Raw genomic sequence first — 25846 nt, forward strand, 5'->3', positions numbered from 1 at the left:
GGAGCACTTTGCAGAAGGAAAGTGAATGTGCACATTCACCCTAAAAAAGTTGATGTACCTACAAAGGGAGTGTGTATTACTAAAACACGGGGCCATTTATGGGTGCACGCTGTTTGGAATCCATTATAAATAGTGGACAGATAGATTATATCCAATGAAATGAAAAAGTGTTTGTGCATTTGTGGAAGACAAAAGAGGGAGAAAGATGACTGTCCCTGATGAGGAGATTCCAAATTTTGCGTGCCATGGCACAGAAGTCCCTTTCTTGGGTCGCCACCCATCTAGTCTCAGCTGGCAGAGGCATCCAAAGGAGGGCCTCTGAAGATGACCTGAGGGGACGAATTGGTTTATATGGGAGAAGGTGGTCCTTATTCTGTGCTGGCAATAAGCCATACCAGCATCTTGAATTAAGCCTTGAAGCAAATAGGGAGCCACTGTGGATGAAACAAGACTGGAGTGATATGTTTATTCCAGTCATCATTTTGGCCACTGCGTTTTCTACCATAGGTAGCTTCCAGACAGTCTTCAAGCACAGCCACACATATAGCACATTGCAGTAATCTAACCAAGGTGTTACCAGGGCATGCATCACAGTGGCAAGACCTTTCCTACCCAGGGAGGGTCATACCTGGCTCACCATTTGAAGTTGGTGAAAGGCAACCCTGGCCACCACTGCCACCTGTTTATCTCCCAGGAGGCTTGGCTCCAGAGGCACATTCAAGTCATGAACCTGTTCGTTTAGGGGAGTGTGACCCAATCCAGAACAGGATATATCCAGTGGTGGGATCCAAAAATTTTAATAACAGGTTCCAAAGGTGGTGGGATTCAAGCAGTGGCGCCGCCGCACACACGCCCCTCCAGTCCCTATTGGGCAGGGAGGTTGCTTTAGTAACCCCTTCTCGGCACTCGGAAAAAATTAGTAACCACTTCTAGAGAAGTGGTGAGAACTGGTTGCGCCACTGTTTGAATTTACCAGATAATGCAATGATTAAAATTTTTTTCACTATTACTATATGAATTTATATAAAGACCAAGAAGTTTCATTAATAAAAATGTATGAATATTTTAGGAAGCAAATATTACCCAAGTTTACAGAAGAACAGAGACTTATTATGAATGTCAGTACAACAATAAGAGAAGTGGCATATGCTTTTAAAACTATCGACCCAGAAAAGGTTCCTGATCCAGATGGTTTATCAGAACCTTGCTGTGTTTTGAAGAGTAAATTTTACAACCTCTACAAAATACAATGTAAGGAGAAAAGATGCCAGAGTCATGGAAAGAGACCAGTGTAACTCTGATACCCAGAGAAGGACAAGACTTACCTTTGACAAGAAATTACCAAACAGTATCATTACTGAATAATGACTGTTCCCAACAGTTTTAACTGATAGATTGAAATCACTTCTACAAGAGTTTTTTTCATGAAGATCGAAGTGGATTTTTACCTAAAGGATAATTAAAGGGCAATGCTAGGATGGCATTGGATATTTTTGAATATTTAGAGAAACATTCTGAAAAACAAACCACCTTGACTTTTCTAGATACAGAGAAAACTTTTCACAATTTGAACTGGACATTTTTGTTTGAGGTTTTAGAAAATATGGATATTTGGCAGTGTAAGTCCAAGGCCCAAGCTTCAAGGCTGGCGTGGCATTCAGCATCTAGAAGGTCTGTTCTAATGAAAGAATAATTATTCACTATGGAAACCATTTTCCTGTTAATATGATGGCTTCTTAAGCCCTTTTAAAATTTTAAACTAAGGGCTATGCCAGTTCACATTGAATAATTTTTTTGACAAAATTATTCAGCCTAAAATGTTTGAGAGTCAGTGGAGAGACTCAACAAAGAAATTGTGGGTTTGGCTGAAAAAGATAAGATTTTAGATCATTATTCTGCAAACTATTGTAAGCTAACTGATAGTTTGCCTTAAAGAGATTCAGCTATCTACGTAAAATTCATATTATAGACTCTCAGTATCAATATTGTGAAGGTATTTAATGAAGTAAATCATCTGGACTACAAAATAGCCAAAATCCACATGTGCTTTCTCCATAGATGCCCCCACTTTGTGGAATGGCCTACTCAAGGAGATCAGGAAAGTTCCTACTCTCCTGGCTTTCTGCTAACTACACAAAACTTAACTATTCAACAGGACTTTTCTGCATGGGCAACAGGGTTGTGTTGTACAAAATGATTTCCAGATAAATGATTGAGACAGTGATCTATACCTCTGCATATAGCTTATAGTAACATACAGCTTATAGTAAATACGATCCTATCATGTAATTTCCATACTGCTTAATGTGGCATGTTTATACTTATCGGTATACTATGCTTCAGTTCTTTTTGGTGGTTCCAGATTTCTAAAATGCTAATACACTAATTATTGAGTGCTTCATTTAATTGATTGTACTGACTCACTACAGGTAATCCAGGTTGTGTCTCCGTAAGAAAGGCAGACTATATATAACATAGCTAAAATAAATAAAGAACATCAACTAATTGTATTAGTCTTTCCGCTCCAGACAAGCCTTCCTACTTGTCTTCAGGGAAATATACTGAATTCCTTTGCTGGTTTCAGGAGCTGGACTCTAAAGAGCTGGTATACATAAATGGGGAAGGGATTTTGCAGATTTCAGCTCAGTTCAGATATCACGTGAAACCATGAGTTGATTAAACTAACTGTTGTTCATGTGATCATTCAAAAATGGGCTCCCTTCTTCAGTGACTAGGTTTGTTCAGATATACCAACCCAGGATCTGGTTCAGACAAAACAATAGAAAGCACTCCTTCACACAAAGAATAATGTACTTGTGGAATTCACTGCCACAGGATTAAGGTGGCCACTAGTGTAGTTGGCTTTAGAAGGGGATTTGACAAATACATTGTGGATAGGTTAGCCACAGTATCTAACCGGGACAACCATCTTCAAAGGCAGTAGCTGTGAGAAAACCAGTGCTGGGAGAATCAACAATGTGTGTGTGTGTGTGGGGGGGGAGCCGTTGGTTTCTGTGCTTTACTTGTAGGCCTTTCAGAGATATCTGTTGGCCACTGTGAGAAACCCTGGTCTGATCCAGCACTCGTGTTGTCCTGTTTTCTTCTTCCATCTTCTATACAAGTCTTGAAAAGCTAATATTTATTTGATAAAATAGCTGTTCTAATAATCTCCCCTTATAATGAGACAGTATTTTTCTGCTACCTTTTCATAATCAGAGTTATTTTTATTTTGGAGATATGCTGCTTGTGTGTCAAAAGCCATTTTTATTCCAGTGGTGGTTGACTCATACTTTCAGAGTACTTTGGAGGTCTAAATCTAGTGAAGCAGTTATTGGAATTCCCTGTATTTAAACATGCTCATATACCCTATAATTAAGAACAGTTATTGTGGGGCCAGGGCCGCTCTCTGGTCCTACACAGCTGAGTTAGTTTTAAGAAAAACTTAAAATTTGAAATAAAGCAAAAGACATCTGACATTAGAAAACAAACAAACAGTTTTACTTAGCAGAATATAGATCAGTTTACAGAATGTGAACTCTCCCGAGGGAGGGACACGCCCTTGTGCTCTCAATTGAGAGACACGGATCTTAGAACGTTACAGAATACAGATAAGTTACAGAAGGTGACCTCTCCCGAAGGAGAGGCACGCCCCAATACAATGTTTAGAATGTTACAGGAGATTGCCCCTCCCGGGTGGCTCTCTAAAGAGGCACTGCCAGTAGAGGAAGAGCCTTAGTTTTTGTAGATGCAAAGAGTACAGACGTCACACAGTCCTCCCCTTTTGTTCCACGTATTATGATTCATATACCTTAAAAATCTAATTGGATAGATCTGGTCACATGAAGGCAGCCTATATTTCTATGTATTTTCACATTCCTTCTGTAATTCAAACGCTGCTTGCTGTTAGCTTATGGCCTCTATGCATATACAAAGGACTGCCATAAAAGCTAGCTTGTTCCTCCAAGAAAAACCCGTTTTGCTAGGTTTCTCCCAGAGAGAGCTATACCTCCAGGGCATTGCAGGTTTGAATCTACATACATTCCTTTAGATCATAAAACTTACTTTTCCCAGCATGAAATGTTTCTAACAATTCCCCAGTTTGAAATGTTAAAACATGGTTTACAAGAGTTATACAATGATTCTAACAATTATAGAATTATAGTAAAATACTAATACATGTGAATCACTTATCATTTATGTGTTCATTTAACTATATAGAAAAACACTTTGTTGATTTAACTAATCACATTCATTTCTAACCCAAAAACCAAGTAATAAAATTGCATCTGTCTGCTGTCACGTAGTAGCCTGTAGTTACAAGATACTAAAGATGTTATCTGTAGTTGCCTGCATTTTCACTAGCAAGCTGGTAATATGCAGGCTTGCTGGTCACTTACACAGAAGCTCCCATTTTGATTCTTTGCTTCTTTGGTTCATTTGGATTTTCCATATTTCTTGATTAAATACAAATTATACACATTCTGGCCTGTCTCCACAGTTATAAAAAGTTCAGCAAGGCAAAATATGTTTAAGTTGGTGGAGACCACAGTAGCTGAGGGATGTAAGATGGGAGAGTTAATCATGTATCTATATCATAAAGCTTTTTTGCTAAAACAATACTGACTGACTTTCTCTAGTCTTTTCACATGGATCTTTTTATCTGTCTTTTTTAGGTGGTTTTTGCTCCCAGCCAAGTTGGTTTTATCTTATCATTGTTAACATTATGGAGAATAATGCGTTTTCAAACCACTTTCACAACTGTTTGCAAGTGGATTTTGGTATTCCGCACAGCTTCAAAGAGCATTGAAAGCAGTTTGAATGCATTATTCTGCATGTGCGGAATGAACCTATGATCCTGCTGATGTGTGTTACCTTCCTATCCCCACAGAACCTGGCAGTTCAGCACTGTTGATCAAGTGCTTAAACCAGAGATCCCCAACCTTTTTGAGTGCTCGGGTATCTTTGGATTTCTGGCAGTGTTGGCTCAACCACAAAATGACTGCCACAGGAGGTGGGGCCAGCCACAAAATGGCTGCCACAGCTTACCTTCAGTCCCATCGTGAAGATCCTTATACTTTGGTGGCAACTGCTAACAAAACAAAAATTTAAAAAATCTGTACAGCCAATCATAAACCTTTCTGGGCAGCAGCCCCACCTGGCCCTGCCAACTTTCTAAAAATACTTGAAGGGTGCCATGCTTCCTACAAGTGCCACTCTACCTAAGCAAAAAGTGGAAAGGTCTGTGTTGCAGCTTAGCCAGTTAGAAGACTATATGTGGATTTTTGTGCATTGTACTAAATCAACATAACAGTTCACAAACGCACTTGGATAGATGATTGACTGTAGACTATACTGCTGTCTTAAGTCCCTGAGAGAAAGGCAGAATATAAATAATGCATATAAAATAAATAACCACTGCCCCCATGTTTCTATCAAACCCTTAAAAATAGGGAAAGTATGGCATATTTTTGTCTTCTGTAGGGAAACTACATGCTGATGTCTTTGTCTTCTGTAACTTGCATCAAAAGGAAGCTGGCATGGATCCAGACTCCTGAATCATTTTGACAGATAACTTATGGGCTTTATGTTCTGTATATTCCTATTAAGAACTGAAATAAAGAATGCCATTAGAATGCCATTAGCAGCTCTCATGGGTGGTAATACTCTCTGATTATTACTGATGGAGAAAAGACAGGATAAGGCCAGTACAGAGGTGAGCAGGTACCGAACTAGCATTATACCTGGCATTTGAAGCGTAGTTTTCGTGATAACCCTAATGTATCACATGTAAAAACTTTTATTTAAATGGAACTTCAAATATGAGAAATTATATAATAAATTATGGTAGTCTATAATCCAAGTAACACAGTTTACTGACACAGACCATACTGAGTTCCCCAGAGGATAAATTCAAGAATTATTATGGAGTAAACATCCTCATATACCCCGGCTTGGATAGGTTCAGCAGGTTTCCTTTGAGCTCTGTAGATCTCAGAAGCTAACCAGGGTGGGCCCTGGTTAGTGTTTGGATGGGAAACCTCCAAGGGATATTGGGGGATGCAGGAAATGACAAACCACCTCTGGCTGTCTCTTGCCTTGAAGACCCCTCTAGGGGTGGCTAGAGGTCAGTTGTGATTTGAAGGCAAAGAAAAAAAAATCTTCGTATTTAGCTAACTTATGGCCAAATCCAAATGTGCGGGGCAGATCAGTACTCAGATGTGGTGCAGGCTTGCACTGGCGAAGAGGACAATGATACTGTCTTCCAGCCAACCACAGCTCCATGGGGGCAAAACCCAAAAATGGTGGCTGCTTCGGAGCTATGCTGGAGTTCCATCAGATGCCAGTTTGGGGGGGCATTCCTGGGGGATGTTAATCAACTTCCACCCATGCCTTATGGCAGGGAACGCCATTTAGGGCTATGGAGGGCTTTCTTCTTCTTTTTTAGCCATTTTCCTGCGCTGCCTGAAAGCCTTCTGGAGGCAGCAGTGCTGCGTAGCAGGAGCACCATCCCCAACTGTCTCATGCTTTGGATTGGCTACCCAAGATTTAGTAAATGACTTGTATAGTCATGCCATTCCACATTTCTGTATACATCAATGTATACTTCAATTCACATCTATTAGCTGAAACAAACCAACAAAAAGTATTTTAGGTCTTTCTTATGCAGAATGGATAGCTCTTTTAAGACTTCGACACAGTATGTTGTATATTGGGTATCAAAATTTCAGGAGTCTCTGTGGTCTTTTTAATAAACACTATTATTACAGTCAAAGGCTTTCATGGCCGGATTCAACTGGTTCTGGTGGGTTTTCCGGGCTGGGTGGCTGTGGTCTGGTGGATCTTGTTTCCTAGCGTTTTGTTTCTGCATCTGTGGCTGGCATCTTCAGAGGTGTATCACAGAGGGAAGTCTGTTACATAACAGACTTCCCTCTGTGATACACCTCTGAGGATGCCAGCCCCAGATGCAGGCAAAACGTTAGGAACAAGATCTACCAGACCACGGCCACACAACCCAGAAAACCCACCAGAACCAACTATTATTACTGTTGATTTAATAATCATTACAGCCTTGCTAGGTGGCAAGTGTCCTTGATGGAAGTGAAATATCAAACTATGCAGAAAAGATTATGCAAATACCGGTAAGTGTCTTTGCTGATGAACCAAGGCGCTGTCTTAACCGTGAAGAAAACAAACACCACGTCACAATTTCCCTGAGTCACTGTGTCATATTTGACACGCGTAATGCATCAGCCAGCCTGCAAAGCCAATATACTTCACCATTTCTAATTTCCATGCTTATCTGTGCCAGTTTTGACAGAAGTGTCAAGATCCAGCAATCACAAATACTGAAGCTTTAATAGCTGAATGTTATTCAAATTGTTGCTCCTCTGTGTTGTCCCTGATCATGTTGACATACCCTTTATGATTTTTTTGCCAGCAAGAAGAGGATCAATTTCCTCAGAATATAAAGGGGACTTCTGAGAAAAAGAAAGGTTCTCACGGAATAAGTGGGGCCTGCTGGTGATTTGGTCTCCAGCTCCACGCTCCTGCATCTGGCCTTTTGCTCTTCTCTCTTTGTCTGCAACTTGATTGTGTTTTTTTGCAGCAATTTCCTCACACTAAATTCTATGCCAAATACTGGCTCTGCTGCCATAAATAACACAATCTGAATTTTGATGATCATCATGTTTAGATGGTAAACAAATCAAGCAAGTTACTTACATTGGGGGTTTAGACAGTGTGGGTTCTAGAAAAATCAGGTCACTACAACTAAGCTAAAAATCCCAAGACTAGTACTGACCTAAATCTCCCTAGAGTTTATTTATTTTATTTATTTATTGTTTCAGCTTCTATACCACCCCATCCCCGAAGGGCTCTGGGCGGTGTACAACATAAAATATAGATAAAAGAAGTTATTAAAATCTTTAAACAGCGATAACAACAACAATAGTAGTAGTACTAGGGCGCCTGACCAACCCTACTTTTAAAATTCTCCCCAGAAGAGAGAGGGAGGAGGGCGGCGAGTCATAATAGATGGTGGCCTAGATGAAAGGCCGGCTGGGGGGCACCATTTCAGTGGCTGGTCCCTCCAAAGGCCCGGCAGAACAGCTCCGTTTTACAGGCCCTGCGGAACTCGTTAAGGTCCCGCAGGGCCAGGACAGCAGGAGGAAGGGTGTTCCACCAGGCCGGGGCCAGAGCCGTAAAGGCCCTGGCCCGCGTGGAGGCCAGCCGCATCATTGAGGGGCCAGAGTTAAAGGAGATGTTCCTGTGAACATCAGCCTAAATGTTTCTAGACAAAACTCTAGCCTAGATTAATAATGGAACCTGGAGCCAGTTAGAGCCAAAAGCAATAGAGGTTGCTCATACCAAAAGCACTGTTAAACTTTCTACCCTGTATACCAGTTCCGTGCCTACTAGATATTATACTTTCAGGAGATGTTTTCCTCTATTACTATAAATTAATTAAAACAGAACAAAGCTCATGTCTGGTAGGAATATTAACCATAACTGGCTATGTTTATCTGAGCCATCATGAAGAGATTTTGAACTGGATATTGTCAGCCTGTCATCTCAGGATATTAAGTGAAATAAGAAAATAGTGGTGTATATGGGGGTAATATACTAGCTATTCCTCTTTTTCCTGTCATTCCTAAAGCTTGTCATGGAACTGAAAACTACCTGTCAAAATTAAAACTGCATTTTCATCTCAGGGCCTTCAGAGTCCTGAAGTTTCAAATTGTGTCCACTGCTAGTTCATGTGTATATAAGTTTGTCAGGTTTTTCACCATTAAGCAGCTGCTGCAGACCTTGACAAGCTAATTCTTGAGCCCTGCGTATTGAAAAGAATAATAGCACCTTATAAATAAATGTTGCTGCCTAAACTAAAGATGCCAAACATTTCTTCAGAGTCACTGAAAACATGTATAGGATCTGAAGGAGGTCAGAGAGGACAAGAAGCAGCCTGAGAGAATAACATTGTCTTTGCTTCATGCCTAAAACTGAATACGTTCAGTACCAGGGAAATGAGGGAGGAGTTTCCACAGCTGGTTTGCTCTGACTGGGAAGGCCCTGCTCACCATTCCATGCTGGAGAGAACACATATTGTTGGACTTCAAAAGAAGATCTTTAATGACAAGGTAAGTTCCTGTGGGAATAGTTGCAGCGTTCTCACAATTTTTCAAGAGTCCACTAGTCAAAATTTGTGTGCGGTTTTTGAAATAAAATTGGGCCCTGAGAAGCAAAACTGACACAACATGTTGGCATTGTCCATGAAGTATATTTTGGGTTTGTACAGGACCTTGTGATGTATTATTTCTTTTCTTTAATAGCACAAGAACTTAATTTGAAGTAAAGTAAATGTCACAAAGATCTCTTTGACCAGGTGCTGGCTCTTTGCCTCATTTACATGTTTCAAAGCTCTAAGCTGCCTCCCTTATATGTTGTGCTTTCAGTGTAAATAATGCATATAGATGGAAATGTAGCCTGTGAAGTGAATACAACTTGTACAGACAATCTGTAAACAGCATAATGGCCGAGTGTAAGTTTGAATTGTGAAACCAATACCTTAAATGTTTATTCAAGCACGCTGGTACAAAGAATAGTGTTTTGTTTAAAGTACATGGTTGCATTACAGAGGTAGTGATGTACTTTCTGTATGTTGAAAATGGCACATTGCCAAAAGCCTTTGAAAGATAAACTAAATGTTAACTATACAGTTCCTCCAGCTTCTGAAAAATAAAATAACATTTTAAATAGCGTAGCTTGGATTATGTTGTGAGTTGTTTCATATCTGTCTTATTGAATCACTTTAATAGCCTCCCTTTGTAATAATACAAGGCAAGGGTTGCGTGATCCACAGAATATTATGTTGGCACAGCTCCACTGGAGCTGATGCACAACAACAAGGGAGCAGTTTGCTGTGGAGAGGCGAATCAGAAGTGCTTTATATGGTGGCAATGTTTATCTCAGCAGTGACAGCGTTACATGAACGGTTGCAATGCTAAACATGAAAGAATGATACATTTCTCCAAACAAGAAGTGGGTATACACAAGAGACCTATGGTCATTTGGAGACCTCTGTGTGTTTGGAGGTGGGCATCTACCTTTCACATTTTATATGTTTAAAACAGCACGTGGCGCAGTAACACTCGCTGACTTGTCTTCAGCCACTCTGCTCAGCAAAGTTTGAAGCCTTCCTCCAGCCTAAGGAATCTTCCTCTGAGGGAAGTGGCTCTTCCTCAGGTGCTGAGCAGAGTGGTTGGATGCAGGCCAACATTACTACATCAGCTGTGATGCATCTCCTAGTTTACTTCCATAAAGTGCTCTCATGTCATAAATCAGCGAGCTCTGTCAAGGGAGTAGTCCAGCATTCATTCTCTCCGTTCTTTGTAGAATTGCAGAGGGAATTGGCTCTTAGAAACACGGAGAGGTAATGTGAAGAGTTTCGGTTAGATAAATCCTAAAATTAGACCAAGCCAAGGGTGGGGCACTTGCTTAAATTGGAGTTGTAAATAAACAGGTCACTTTGTTCTACCAAGAAAGAAGAGCTGATAGTTGAAGAACCACAAAACTTAAAAAACCATCCCCTTTAGTGCATTCCAGAATTAAAACAAATTGACACATAAAGGCATCTGGGCAAAAACTCTATGGGGGACACTTTTTACTATGGTGTTTTGCCCAAATATCAGACTGTGGTTCCATGTCACCTGTGATATACTTCCAGTGCACACCAAAGGTTACAATACCACATCACTAATATAATTGCTGCAACACTGATCTAGACCTCTCCCCGCACTGCCAATAAGTCCCCTCACCAGCTAGCTAGCTGATCAGTGGGAGCTGGGGCCTCGTAGCCCAGCATAACACTAACCACAGTTAGTTTTCCTGCCATATCTTTTTCTGAGTTTCTGAGTGATTTTTTTTTTAAAAAATCACTTTACATCAAAATAATTGTTTCGGTCTTTGATATCTCACTTTTGATCTCTCTGCTAGATAAACCAGAAAAGGGCACTTTCAGTAACAAGATAGGTCAAATGCGTCTAACACAAGAGGTAAACCTACAACAATTTAGTTAAATTAATAATGTAGAAATATTGTACTGTGTACATCTCTGCAAATCCTGTACAGGCACAGCACATCTCAGGAGAATCCACATTGTGTGATGTTAAATTATTCATGGATAACAAACTTTTTTTTTTCAATGAAATTGTGGTTGAATAAAACATACTGTGGTCTTCTTCATGTGTGAGCAGATCACTGTGATTTTGGGTAACAGGACAGGACATTCTTCTGGTTTTGTTTTCTTTCTGGCCAATCTATGTATTTATGAGTTTGTGCGGGTGAGGTCAGCATCATAAATCATCACTAGAAACATGGATGCAGTCTCTGCAGACCATTAAAAAGATTTAACGTAGCCATGGCTGAGCTCCAGAGTCTCTCTGACTGTGTAGTCGTCTGATGCTCGAGGCAGACCTTTTCCCCCTTTGCGTAGGCAGCCTGAAGTAAAACCTTGTATGAGGAAAAAGTAGGCAGCTGGAAGTAAAACCTTGTATGAGGGAAAAGTACAGAATTATGCAGGGACTTTGTTCTGTATATTCAAGCTCTTCCTGATTTTTTTTTAAAAAAACAACTGTTGTCTATTCTTCATGTTTACACTAGCATATGTGCTGGCAAGTATGACTCACACATGTCTTTCTCTTCCTCTTTGGATCCCAGTGTGTAACTTAACTTTTGTTGAATAACTTGTGGTTCAACAGTTTGTTGGGTTTTTTTGTTTTGTTTTTAATGCTGTGCAGTTTACCTGTAGCATGCTTGACTGTACAAATGCGCCCCAAATTTTGTGTCTGAAAGATCTATACATTTTGTTTTGGACCAAAAGTTAGGCAAGGGAAGCAAAGATCCTTATGTCAACAGGAGAGCAACTTATTGTTTGGTAATTTTATTTATTTTTATACTTATACCCCACCCTACCCCCAAAGGGCTCAGGTCAGCTTATAATGGCATAAAGCCTAAAATAATACATAAAACTCCTATAAATAACAATCAATAAAAATGATCATAAAACCATTTAAAACAATCCAGCTAAAAACCCCAGATGGCAAGACATATTGTTTCTCCCATGGGAGGCTCAGGGGAGATATCATAATTGGGAAACATCCGTCTGGCATAATGGAAAGGACCACAGCAGAACCTGGCAGAACAGCTCCATTTTACAGTCCCACTATAAAACTGGCTCAGGTTCTACAGGGAGCCCTGATGTTACCCAGCAGCATGTTCAATTAGGTTGTAGCTAGGGCCCCATAAAGGCCCTGGCCCTTGTTACAGCCAGCCAGAATTTAAGTGCTCTTTAAACAGAGGTAGTGTGCTGTGTAATTTAACCAGAGGGGTCTCCTGCCTGACCTTTTGTTGACAGATTGAATCCAAGTGGACTTCTACATGCAGTTCTTACATATTAGGCATCAAGGAAACAGGATTTAAAAACTCAATAATATGAATTCAGTACCAGGGACAGGGGAAATAAGTATATTCAATAATGATGCTCAAACCTATTTGCAAACATTGCACAGCTTTTGCTAAGTTCATCAAGTCACAACATTGTGTGTCAGTGCCTGGGTTCACAGACTCGTTAACCACTAAGCTTTTATTTCTGAAATGATTGTTGCTTTCCCCTCAACCTCTGTATTCTCACAGTGTAATTGTGAGCTCCCCTCAAAAGCTGTAAACTGTGGCACTGATATACTTACAATCTCTTTCTCAGACATTCATTATGCTAGTCTTATTAATACTACTAATACTACTAATAATTATACATTATAATGCAAAGCCCCCCTCTCTTTTTCCATTCCTAGAAATCTAAATGTTTCTTCCTTTTTATCACCTTGATAGCACTAGTTTTGTGGTGTCTGACTGCCATCTAAAGGTGTAGACAGTGCCGTGTTAAAAATATGTCCAGTTCATTCCTTTGCTTTTTTAGATTTTTGTGGAAACAGGTAAGTTTTGGGCATGGTGCCACAAGTATGTCTGTTGCCTTTTACTTGATACCTTATTTACAAGTAAACTTTGCTCGGGGAAACGTTCTGTGGAATTTTCTATGAGGGTGCAAGACAGTAGATTTGATTGAATTCATGCCCAGAATCATAGCTTGGAGAAAAGCTTAAAGTCTGCTCACTACCATATTTATTAAAATACCTATATACTGCCTTTCCCACCATGGCAGCTTGCAAGAAACCTGATCCATAGTCTGCAATTAAAACCAAATAACAGACAAAAAGGAAGAACTGCCTATCTCTCATTCAAGATAATAATTTCCTCATAAATGCCCACCTGTTAACACCCCCTCCCCAATTTTACACTGGAAAGCATGGGAGCCCTTCATCCCTCCTGAGGAGGGTGTTCTGTAATGCCAGAGCTGCCAGTCAGACAGCTCCAAGGCTCAACTAGGGGGCAGCTGTGGTTTGAGCCAGCAACAAGATTCGTACCTTGGTGTAGTTGCTAAGAACAGGTGGATTCTAATCTGGAGAACCGGGTTTGATTCCCCACTCCTCCACATGAGTGGCAGAGGCTTACCTGGTGAACTGGATGTGTTTCCACACTCCTATGTTCCTGCCAGGTGATCTTGGGCCAGCCCTTCAGAACTCTCTCAGCCCCACCTACCTCACAAGGTGTCTGTTGTGGGGAGAGAAAGGGAAAGGAGTTTGTAAGCCACCTTGAGTTCCCTTACAGGAGAGAAAAATGGGGTATAAATCCAAACTACTACTACTACTACTACTCCTTCTGCTGCTGTTGATGCTGCTGCTGCTGTAAGGATTTGAATGCTAGATGTCCCAGACTTGTTTTTCAAACACTAAGTTATTTTCCTGCAATGAGATGGGGACAGTTATTGAATCCTGACAGTCAAATTGTCTGAATAGGCCTGATGAATTTGGATAGCAATGGCTTATTAGCTGTTCATAAGAGCATAAGAAAACCAGTGGTCCATCTAGGCCAGCATCCTGTTTCATGCAGTGCCTAACCATTTCCTCTAAAGGACCAACAGCAGGGCCTAGAGGCTGAGACCTCCCTCTAATGTTGCCTCATGGCACTGGGATTCAGAGGTTGACTGCATCTGAATGTGGAGGTTCTTTTTAGTCACCATGGCTTGTAGCCACTTACAGACCTACACTCCATGGATCAGTCTCATTCCCCTTTAAAGCTGTGTATGCCTGTGGCCATCCCTACATCCTGCTACCCATCAGTTTATTTATTAAATTTGTATGCCACCCTTCCCCTCATGAACTCAGGGTGACATCCAACATGTAAAACAATGCAACTCAGACATTAAATATTTTTTTAAAAATCTAATGGCAACTAATTAATCTTAAAAATTTAAGACCCATATATTAGCACCCCAATTAATAAAACTGAACAGTAAGGGCAGAATGGAGGCTGTTATATGGTAAAACCATGGTTGCCTCAACCACATGCCTTTCACTGGATGCCATTAAGTTCTAATATTTTGGGAAAGGGAGAATAAGTTTTGTCTGCCAACTCTCTTGACCCCATTCATAATTTTATAAAATACTGTCATGTCCCACCTTAATCATCTCATTTATAGACAGAAAAGTTGCAGACTCTTGGGTCTTTCCTCATAGGGAATGTCCTCCAACCTCCTAATCATCTTGGTTTCCCTCTTATGTACTTTTTCCAGTTCTGTGAAGTCCTTTTTGAAATATGGTAACTAGAACTGTACACATTATTCCAAATGAGGCCACACCACTGATCTATACAGAGGCATTAAATATTGGCCAAACCCTTTCCTAATAATCCTTAACATAGAGTTTGCCTTTTTTTACCACTGCATTGTACCGGGTAGATACTTTCACTGACTGATCTACTTTGACCGCTCTCAGTCTCAATAAGTTCAGACTCCATTAGCCTATCCTTGAAGTTGGGATTCATTTTCCTAATGTACATCACCCTACACTTACTAACTTTGAAATTTCATTTGCTGCATTTGTTTCCCACCCATCCAATTCGTGGAGATCCTCCTGGAGCACTTCACACTCCTCCTTGGTTTACACCCTCTTGCAAAATTTTGTTATCTTCAAATTACTACTATACTACTTACCCCAAGGTTGTTCTAGATCATTTACAAACAAATTGAATAGTAACAGCCCCCATACTGATCCTTGTGGGACCCCACTGCTTACTCACCTCCATTGTGAGAACTGTTCTTTTATGCCTACTCTTTGCTGCCTGTCATTCAGCCAGTTTTCATCAGCAAGAGAACATGCCTTGTTATCCCATGACTGCTAAGTTTATGGCAAGGGCCCTTGACAAAAGCCTTGTGAAAGTCTGAGGCCCCTCCCACACATGCAGACTAATGCACTTTCAATCTACTTTCAATATGCAGCTGTGCGGAATAGCAAAATCCCCATTCAAACAATTGTAAAAGTGGATTGAAAGTGCATTATTCTGCGTGTGCAAAAAGGGTCTCAGTATATAATATCTGCCAGTTCACTGTTATCTACATGCTTGTTTCCTTATCCAAAAAACTCCAAAAGGTTGGTGAGGCAGGACTTACCTTTGCTGATTTTCTCTCAGTAGTCTTTTTTCTTCTATATCACTGGTTCCCAACCATTTTTCACTCAAATACCCCCATCAACACATTTTCCTGAAATTATACCCCCATATTAGCAAAATGTTTGGAATTACCGTATATACTCGCATATAAGTCGAATTTTTCAGCACATTTTTTGTGCAGATATAAGGATAATCTTTGCCTGATACCAATAAGGCCGGGTGATGTTTGCTTTTAGGGGATCCAAATGTTTGCCATGGGGATCCCCAAAGTGGATGGATCTCCTGACCCCCCAATATTGTTTCCAATGGAAACCACTGTAGATGGGGCTACCCCTTTTGAGGGGTCCATAACTTTGGGACCCCTGAACCAAACTTCACTAAACCTGGCTGGTATCACATCAGGAATGTCTCTCCCTAAAGATACTATGAAATGTTGGTACTGATAACATAAAAATTCCTTCCCTGACAGGCACCCTCAAATTTTCCCAGATTCTCCTTAAATCACCCCCCCCCCCTTTCTGAGTGGGATTTAAAGGGAGAATCAGGGCTTACAGAGCTAATTTACTGTTTTTCTTTGAAATAAATATTCAAAAACATTTAACCTAATGATGCCTCAATTAATGTAATTTTATTGGTATCTATTTTTATTTTTGAAATTTACCAGTAGCTTCTGCATTTCCCACCCTCAACTTATACACGAGTCAATAAGTTTTCCCAGTTTTTTTTGTGGTAAAATTAGGTGCCTCGACTTATATGTGGGTTGTCTTATACAAAAGTATATACGGTAATACCAAACAACTTTGGACCCTGGATTATAGTATTTAAATAAGGCTCTGTGTTGCATTATATCTGCTTGGGTTCACTGTCCCTATTGTCCTTTCATGTTTTTTTTTAATTACAAAGCAGAATTTGGACTGCAAAGCCTCATGAAGCTTCAGAGAGTGATTTTATTTTAGATTTTAGATCATTGCCATGAAAGCAAGCACTGCCCTTTAATTAATGTTCTGAGAAACAATCAGTGCTGTACCTTTAGTGGGAAACACAAACTTATCACATTGCAAAAGGATATGATGTGTTTAAGAGGAGAGAGCATATGCAAGTCCTGCTTATTTGTTGCTTAGCAACCAGATTTTCAGAGACTGCTGTTCACCTTTAGCATTGGGAGAAAAGGTTATAAGTGATGTGAAGGGCAGAAAAGAACATAGCATGTGACCTTAGGCCAAAGCGATTAGAACAATTGCTGCTTGTCGTTGCAACGCAATGACATTTTCAGGTTCGAAATTAAACGTTTCCCCCATGGAGTTCTGCATTGTTTTTCTCCTGCTTGGTTTTAGAAATGTTTCAGAAACACTTTTTCTGCATTGTTTTCGAAAACACTTTTACAGCTTTTCTTTTTGCTGAAACATGTCTGAATCAGCTTCCCACACAGCCCAGTCATGTTTAAAATGTTCTATCTCTCCTGCCGAAAATCCTGGCCATTTTCCACACCTCTGTGCCATCCCCAACTTCCCCCTTGGTGTGTGATTCACCTCTTTGTGCATCCCCCACCTCATTCCTTTCATCTTCACCTCTTTGTTTTCATCATTTTGTTTTTGTTTTTGCTGTTTTGGTTCAAGCAATGATTCAATAAAGCATCCTTTCAACAAATAAGCAAAAAAGATTTTTTTTAAACCCGCACAGTGGCCATAAAACATTTGGAGGGAGTGAATGAAGACAAATATCATGGTGGGGTGGGGGTTTGAAAAAGTTCTGGAAATGTTCTAAGCGACTTGTGCAGATAAGGCCTTGTGCTATTTTTACTAAGTCAGAGATTGGTCATATCTTATTGTAATTGACAGTAGGAACAAATGGTCAAAACAGCAGGGTCAAGCATTTATTACGAGGGCAGACTGCAGTTTCCCTTTTGTGCCTTCATCTGTCCCTTTGTGTTTGATACCAAGAGAATCTAATTAGTACCCCATACTGAAAAGTAAAAAACCATGAACAAACATGTCTGTGTTTCTTCCTCGTTGGCAGAAATCATTTTCTCTTTCCCCCTCCCCCTTCCTACCCACTGTTTCTGTCAACTAAACATGCCCTGCAAGATATTCAAAAACCGATTGCTGGTTGAACATGAGCTGCATGCAGCCTGTGTTGAATTAGCACGGGATGGAATCCCTTGGGGATCGTTTGGTCTAATTGATGCTTTGGAGCAAGGAAAGTTCCTGGTGTGTATTCCTGCACCAGATAATGTGCAGCTCCACACCCTTAACAGAAAGTTCAGCCACTGGAGGGAGTCCTCCACTAATTGCTTGAAATCTCCTGGTTGTTATTGAGCTATCAGCAGGAAGGCTGCACAAGCCGATCCGGCCTCTTTGTCAATCTGTCTACTCTTTTTCCACAGTGACCTGGGAATTGAGCATCTCTGCCAGTCTCACAACACTGTGTTAGAAGAGTTAATGAAGTAATAATGGGGATCGAGTACGCCTTAGGCAAGGTAAAAGCATCCACGCTAGAAGCTCGGAGGCCTGCTCCTTTGGAGCACTGTTGGGGCCAAAGTATATTTGGTGCATGTGTTGGGGGGGGGAGCAAGACCCTAGAGTTAAGTATTGTGTTAAGTTCTTCACTACTGGCTGCTGTTAAGAATATGATCTCAGTTACAGTGATCCTAGACCAGGGGTTTTCAAGTTATGGCCCAAACTATGACCCTCAGATGTACCATGGACTCACAATTCCCCATCAGCCCTGCCAGCATGGCCAAAATGGTAGGGCTCAAGGGGAATTGTGAGTCTAAGCAACATTCTAAGGGCCATAGTTTGAAGACCCCTGATCTAGACCCTTTCTTCTGTGAAACAAAATCCCACGAGGGACCTCTTGGGGTCTTCTGGAGAGGCTGTACAACAGAACTATTTAAAATACCTTATGTGGTACCTCAAGGGTTATAGTTGTGGTCTCTGGCTTGTTTAGTAAATGATGTGGGTTAATTGTTTCAGTATATGATTATTTTTGTATAGTATTCGTAGTTACCTGCCTTGGGTCCTGACAGTGTCAAAAGAAAGCTGGGTTATTTAAAGGCCATCGATAGATGGATAGATAGGATAGATGGATAGGTGGGTGGTAAAATAACTAGGTAAAATTTAGTTGTGCCCCTTATGACACTTACTAGTGTGAAGTGTAACTTTGACCTAGCTCTAGGTTTATATAAACTTTATAGCCTGTTAAGACACATTACTTTTGTGTTAAGGGCTGTCAAGTTGCTTCTGACTCCTGGTGACTCTATGAATTGATATCTTCCAAAACATCCTATCATTAGCACTATTGCTTTGTTCTTAGATTTTGAAGGCCATGCATTCCTTTCCTGAATCAAATATTCTCATGTTGAGTCTTCCCTTTTTCCTGCTGCTTTCAACTTTTCCTAGCATTATTGTCCTTTAATTATAGGTATGGTTTATGTCTGTCAACATATTTGTTTTGAACTGATTAGGATGGACTATGGATAATCCAATAAAACTTCATCTTCCTTCTTCAGAATGCTATGGCATGAATTAATCTGATCATGGTTCCTAGTGACAGATTCTTAGGCCCTTTCTGCACATGCAGAATAATGCACTTTCAAGCCACTTTCTATGCACTTTGCAACTGGATTTTAATGTACAGAATAGCAAAATCCGCTTGCAAACAATTGTGAAAGTGGATTAAAAGTGCATTATTCTGCATGTGTGGAAGGGGCCTTACACTTAAGTGCCTTTTCTAGCTCCTTTTTGGCTGCCCTTATCAGTTTCAATCTCCTTCTGATTTCTTGGTTGTAGGCCCCATTTGGGTTGATGACCAAGTCAGAGAATAGAAAGTCTTGACCAATGTCAATTTCCTCATCGTCCACCTTAAAGCTGAGTAATTCTCCAGTAGCCATTACTTTTGTCTTCTTGATGTTCAGTGGTAGTCCTGCTTTGGCACTTTCGTTGTTAACTTTCAGCAGTATTTTTTTTAAGTCTTCACTATTTTCTGCCAGTAATGTAGCATAATTAGCATATCTCAAATTGTTACCCCCCTCCCCCAAATTTTCACACTGACTTGTTGTAAAGAAGGGATCTAATAGTCTGCATCTTGTAGCAGATGTATGGTAATTAAATCCTCACAAGTAGGTGGAACAGAACATTTCAGAACCAAGCAAGTTAAGGTGTATCAAGAAGAAGAATACTGTAACAATTGTGCCTGTGTGTAAGGCAGCAGATCAAAGACTGTAGCATTTCTATCTAACACAGCACACTGTAGAAAAAAGCACAATTTACTGTATGTGTTTCTTTGAACCTAAAATAGTGTGTTAGATTGAGTAAAAAGAATAATTTAACAAATGGATTAAAAATTAAATTATTTTTAAATATTTATGTGAAACCTGGAAAAAAAACCAATCATATTGGTTTGGGGCATGTATCGTGCCACCTCCCCTTTTCCATTCATCTTTTAAAAATCAGTTCTCAAAGGTCAGGGGAACTACAGGAACAGAATATGTATGTAGTACAGGGTGAGCTGTAGCAAGAAGGTGAGATGGAGTTGAGATTTCTATGCGGAGAACGGTTCTTTGTAGGGGGTAAAGGGCATGAAAAGCTAATGTCTATTGTCTTGTGCAAGAATTGGACATATTTTGTGTGTATATGTATTGGAATTAGTTGTGGTTATTTCCCAATGCTTGTGCATTACAGCAACAGGTAGAAAAAATAATTGTCTGCATGGACTGGGTTGTAACTTCCTCCTTCCGTGGAGCCCATTGGCTTTAGAGAATAATTCTTCTTTTACACTGTATTGAGTACAGGACCCTGGACAGTTCCTTAGCTTTAACTCAGTGGCTGCAAATACTGCCATTCAAGACTTGTGGAACCTCACATTCTTTTTTAAAAAAAGATGGGTAGATTGCTGCTAGGACATAAGATGAGCATTGGTTTAGGAAAGAAAAGTTTCCATTAGTTGCATTTAGACTATTCAAATAAAGCTCTTGTTCGGGCTGATTATATTGTGGTTAACTACACAGTGTTAGATCATGTGGCTTGTAAAAGTTGAGGTGTGTAAAAATTGAGAGCCAGAACAGAGGTAGTTCTAACACAATGCTTTGAGACAGGCCAGGAGATGGCTTGGAATAGACAAAATAAAGGGAATGCAGGGGGAAATTTAGGGGTGCAAAAATCAAGGTTTACTGAGATTTTTAGAAGTGTCAGCTTTTGATGTGTTGCCAGGTAATTGTTCTCTTCTTTTGTGTTCCATTTGAACCTAGCTGCTCACTCTGGTCATCCTCAGAGGCCCTATATCAGTTGTATCCATCATCTGGGGCTAGATGGGGGGGCAATGTGAGCAAGGGCCTTTTCTTTCATGGCACCAAAACTTTGGAACTCCTTCCCTAGGGAGCTTTGCCTGTCTCCCTCTACTGGTGAAGATGTTTTGTTTTGGCTGGCGTACCGCCAGTAATGGTTATTGGCCTACCTTCTGGTCTTAATGTGTTTTCAATTGAATTTCATATTTTGAACGATATTTTAATTGTTTAGATGTTTTTGTTTGCCACCTTGTGGACCTGAATGAATAGAAAGGTGGCATACAAATATTCTAAATAAAACAAACCAACAAATATCATCTGTAATTATATAACACAGGTGAGGACCCACAAGAAGCATGTAGGAGTGGCCATGGTATTTCCTCACCTTTGATTTCTTCCTTCTTTCCTCCCAGTTCTTTCAGTATCTCTCTTTCACCCACTCTGTTACTTTCTGTCCATCCACTGTGACTCCTCTCTTTCTGATTCCACCCCATCACTTTCTTTCTTTATATCCCCATTCCATCTCTTTTTCTTTCTCTCTCTTTTCCCTCCCTTCCCATAGCTCCAGTCTCAGTGGTTTGCCCAGAGTTGCTCTGGCAGGCCTGCTGAGGCCTTCCCCCTCCTCACAGCCCTCCTAGATTTGCTGCCTATCTGTGGATTTAGGTATCCATAGAAAGGGGGTACACTTGGAATTAGATGTGTAGACTAATTGTTTAAATGTCTATATTTGCCACTTTGTGGGCCTGAATAAATGGAAAAGTGACATTAAAGTGTCCTAAATAAATGATGATCATCTGTGATATATAACATACTGCTTTCTCGGGAATGGCATATCCAAAAATAAAGCCACACAGTATTTTATGGAAACATGCATATTGGCAGAATGATGTAGTGCTAATTTGACATCTGGTCTAACACAGGATAAAAATACATTTGTCCTAGTTCAGAATCAGGAAACGGAGATATTTTCCAATAAACAGAGATGTGTAGAAATGTGTTGCTCTGTCAAGGGGAGTTTTCATTGCTCAGATTTCCTTTTCTTTGCCAATTATTTTAAAATCCTGATTTGCTTCCTGTAAAAGAGTTGTTTAAGATGAATGAGGTTCACATAAGGACGAGCACCCGTACTGGAGAATCACATTTTCTGCACAAAGTCTTTCAGAACAGATCCAGTGCATGATGTTTGCATTATCTATTCTTTAGGAACTGAATTGGAGCAGTTGGTTGGATCTTGGCTTGCATTTACATGTCTGCAAGGTCTTTTATTTTCCTTTGCTGAAAAATACCAGAAGGATAGAACATCGCAGATGACTATCAGCCCAATCCAGAGTGTGGGGTTGGGGGCTGAAGGGACTTCTGGAGGCGGTGCAGACCTGCACTGGTGGAACTGCCCACCCTGGGTCAAATCCACTGGCGTTCAACCACTGTGACCTCTTGGAATGCCAGGAGGCAGCACTGAGCTCTACATCAGCACCCCCACTGGTGTAGCAGGGACATGACCAGGGGTGGAGCTGACATTAGTCAGCTTCTATCCCAGGTTTTCCTCCAGATGCACCACAGGCCCAGGCTCTGACGATCCATGGAACCTATGAAGGGCTTTCTGGCAGAGAGGAGGTTTTATTTTTCCCTCCTCTTTGTGCCACCAAAAAGTTTTCTGGAGACAGCAAGGCAGTGCAGTAACATTGCCCTCCCTGTCTGCCTGGGCCTCTGGATTGAGCTATATATCATACTGATGTCAATTATAGGCCTACTGATCCTCTCTAAACAAAGCACGTATTTGGCTTCTTCCCTTTTTAAACTAAGAATTCCATTCATGCATTCATTCATTCTGCTCTGGGGAGCACCCAAAGGAGGTTATGTTATTCTACTCTTCTCCATTTTATTCTCATTGAAACAACCCTGTGAGGTGGGTTAGGATGAGAATGTGTGACTGACCCAAGGTCACCTGACCAGTTCCATAACAGGGTGGGAATTCAAACCTGGGTCTTCCAGATCGTAGCTCAACATTCTAACCACTACAAAAAAAACTGGCTGTCTAGGACAATCTAGAGATGTGCTTTTCCCCCAACCTTGACCCTTTATTCAGCAACCAGCAAAGTCCTGTGTATGTAAACAACAAACAGTATGGAAGCTCAGCTTTTTGGCAGTCTCCTTCAAATTAGTGCACAGAGGATGGCTTAATGAAGTCCCATAATCTATTCTCTATTTATCTTTTTCAAATATTTGGGTCACAAGATTGCAGTGTAGATTGAAGCCTGTGACAAAATCCAGGACTTTGCTGCTTGTAATCAGAGCAAAGTTCTAGCAAACATGGAGTTAACCACTTATTGAGACAGTGCTATTTCACAGAGGAGAAAGTAGATTTAGAGCCATCTAAACTAGTGCAGATTTATTCTACAACTTGATTCCCACCTCCCCTTTGAACAAAGCTGGTGTTAATCACAACTTTTATCTCTGTAAGGGGAATTTTTACTTATTTTGTCGCCCATCAGCTCATGATCTAGCAGGTCTTCCTCAAAAATTGCCATGGTGGCAGTGTGTGTATGTGTGTGTTAAGCTGCACATTTGAGAACCATGCCTATTGTTTGAGTTATTCAGTGAAGAACACAACAGAGATTGCAGTGGGCTTTGTCAAAAATTTACCAGGCAAGCATGAGAAAGCGTTCCTTTTTTGATTTTTATGGAACAGAATTTTTATGGAACAGAATTTTTATGGAACAGAATCTTATGGAACAGAATTTTTATGGAACAGAATTTTTATGGAACAGAAGTTACCCCTTCTCTTCTGACATTTCTTTGAACTGTAATTTTAATTTTCTTTTCTTTTCTATGCTTTTAACATGCCATCAAGTCACAGCCATCAAATTTCACAGAGATTTTCAGTTACCTTGAATAGTCTAATTTGCTTAAATGGGGGAGGGGGAGAATATGAGTTGTTTTTGTTGCAAATATCTACCTAGTTCATATATTTTTCTCCCAAGGAACTCTGAATGCCTTATATGGTTAATTCTATTCTCCCAGCAAGCCTGAGAGGTTGACTGGGCTGAAATAAGTAACTGACCCAAGTTATCTGTGAGCATCATGTCTGGGTAGGGATTTCAACTTCAGTCTTCAAGCTCATAAATTTCTAACCATAATACCATAATACAGGGATGTCAAACTCATGGCCCACAAGATGCTTATGAACTACAGTTCCCATCAGTCCCTCCCAACATGAGCATTGGCTATGTTGGCAAGGGCTGATGGGAATTGTAATTCATGAACGTCTGGAGGGCCACGAGTTTGACACCTGTGCCATAATAGTAGGTCTGAGAATATACACTCTGTCTCTTTACTTTCTGTTGTTTCCTTGATTTTTAAAATAAACTGCCAATTAAGGTTTTCTCCCTCCTCTCCGTAGGTCATTCTTCCATAAGAGTTAACCGTAACTAAAATTTGCAGAATGAAAAGATGGCACAAGCGCTGGTGGCACCACCTGGACCCGAATGCTTCTTCCGTTTCACAAAGGAATCCCTTGCAGCTATCGAGCAGCGAATTAAGGAAGAAAATGCAAATCAAACAGAACAAGAACCAGAGGATGACAGCAGTGAAAACAAACCAAAGCCAAACGCTGACTTGGAGGCAGGGAAGAAGCTGCCCTTCATTTATGGAGACACGCCTCCAGGAATGGTGTCTGTGCCCTTGGAAGACTTGGACCCTTACTACGCAAACAAAAGAGTAAGCCTTCCCAAAGATGGAAGAAGTGCAGAGGTGTCTTCTGGTTTTGCATTGAAGGATTTCTGTGCCTGAGCCACTGAATCCGACAAACACATTTATTTGGATATTTATTTATTTAAATAATGTCATTCTCTATTGGAACCCAACATGGCTTGCAACACCATTCTCCCCTTCCTCTATTTTATCATCCTGTGAGTTAGGTTAGGCTGAGAGTAAGAAATCTGTTCCCACAATAGTGTTTTCATACCCATCCTTCCCACTGTAGCCTGTTGCATCTGGCCAAAAGCTACTCTTAAGGGTTCCATTGCATGCAGTGTGGTGTGGAGGGGCTTTAGCTGGGACAGATAAGTGGAAACTGGAGATACTTTCCACTCATACCAGAAGTCCTAGATTAAGGTCTGATTTCATAGACTGAAGGTGGACCAAATGTTATAACAAATGTCTTTGAAGATTTGATTGAATCATATAACCCCGTTTTCCATGTTTTGTCCTTTGTTTTTAGACTTTTATAGTATTGAACAAAGGGAAGACCATCTTCAGATTCAGTGCCACACCTGCCTTGTACTTGTTAAGCCCTTTCAATATTCTTAGAAGAATTTCTATTAAGATTTTGGTGCACTCATATCCTTTTTCCCTTAAAAAAAAAAAGGTTTGCTTAAACTGCGTCTGTAGAAAATATCGCTAGCCCAACATGCTAACTAAATATTTTGATGTGACAACTGTAGAAGTAAAATTCTACACACAAGGAGGACAGAATTCATATTTTATCACCTGTTTCAAGTGGAATTTAGTAGTGGGTCAATAGGTGATCTATACGTGTTTTAAACAAATCAGTTTATATAAAACTAGCCATGGTGGCAATGACTCACTTCCAGCCAATCGCCACATGACTAACTTCCACCCCATTTCCAACCAATCACCATGCACAACTCACTTCCAGCTAGTTGTCCCGCACCATGGCTTGGGGGAAGGGCTTACAGAAAATGGGTAAAAAACAACACAAACAAAACATGAGGCAGTTACTGTCTCGAGGCCAAGTCCTCCCGCTTGGCCAAGCCACTGAGGCAGTCACCTGCCCACTTCCACAAGTGCTTACCGGCATGGGGCAAGGCTGCTGAGGTGGCGATGGCAGACTTGGAAGGGGCCAAGGCAAGACAGCAGGAGGGCACCCTGTCACCTGGGGGGTTACCATTGGAGGTGGGGAGAACTCTACCCATATTCACAGGTACTTTGCTGGGATCCAGCTTTGCAAATGGGGAGTGTGCCTATGGAGATGTTCTCCCCACC

General features: G+C 40.6%; 1 protein-coding gene across 1 annotated transcript in view; it reads left to right on the forward strand.

The window, feature by feature from the left end:
- LOC125426017 (sodium channel protein type 2 subunit alpha-like) overlaps positions 1–25846 on the forward strand; it is a 128398-nt gene that overhangs the window by 37524 nt on the left and 65028 nt on the right. Inside the window, 2 exon segments of the mRNA XM_048484041.1 lie at positions 24243–24559; positions 25062–25180. Of these exon segments, the coding sequence (XP_048339998.1) occupies positions 24293–24559; positions 25062–25180 (386 nt within the window). The 5' untranslated portion in view covers positions 24243–24292.

This window comes from Sphaerodactylus townsendi, linkage group LG02 (genome assembly GCF_021028975.2).
Source record: "Sphaerodactylus townsendi isolate TG3544 linkage group LG02, MPM_Stown_v2.3, whole genome shotgun sequence".
Lineage (NCBI taxonomy): Eukaryota > Metazoa > Chordata > Lepidosauria > Squamata > Sphaerodactylidae > Sphaerodactylus > Sphaerodactylus townsendi.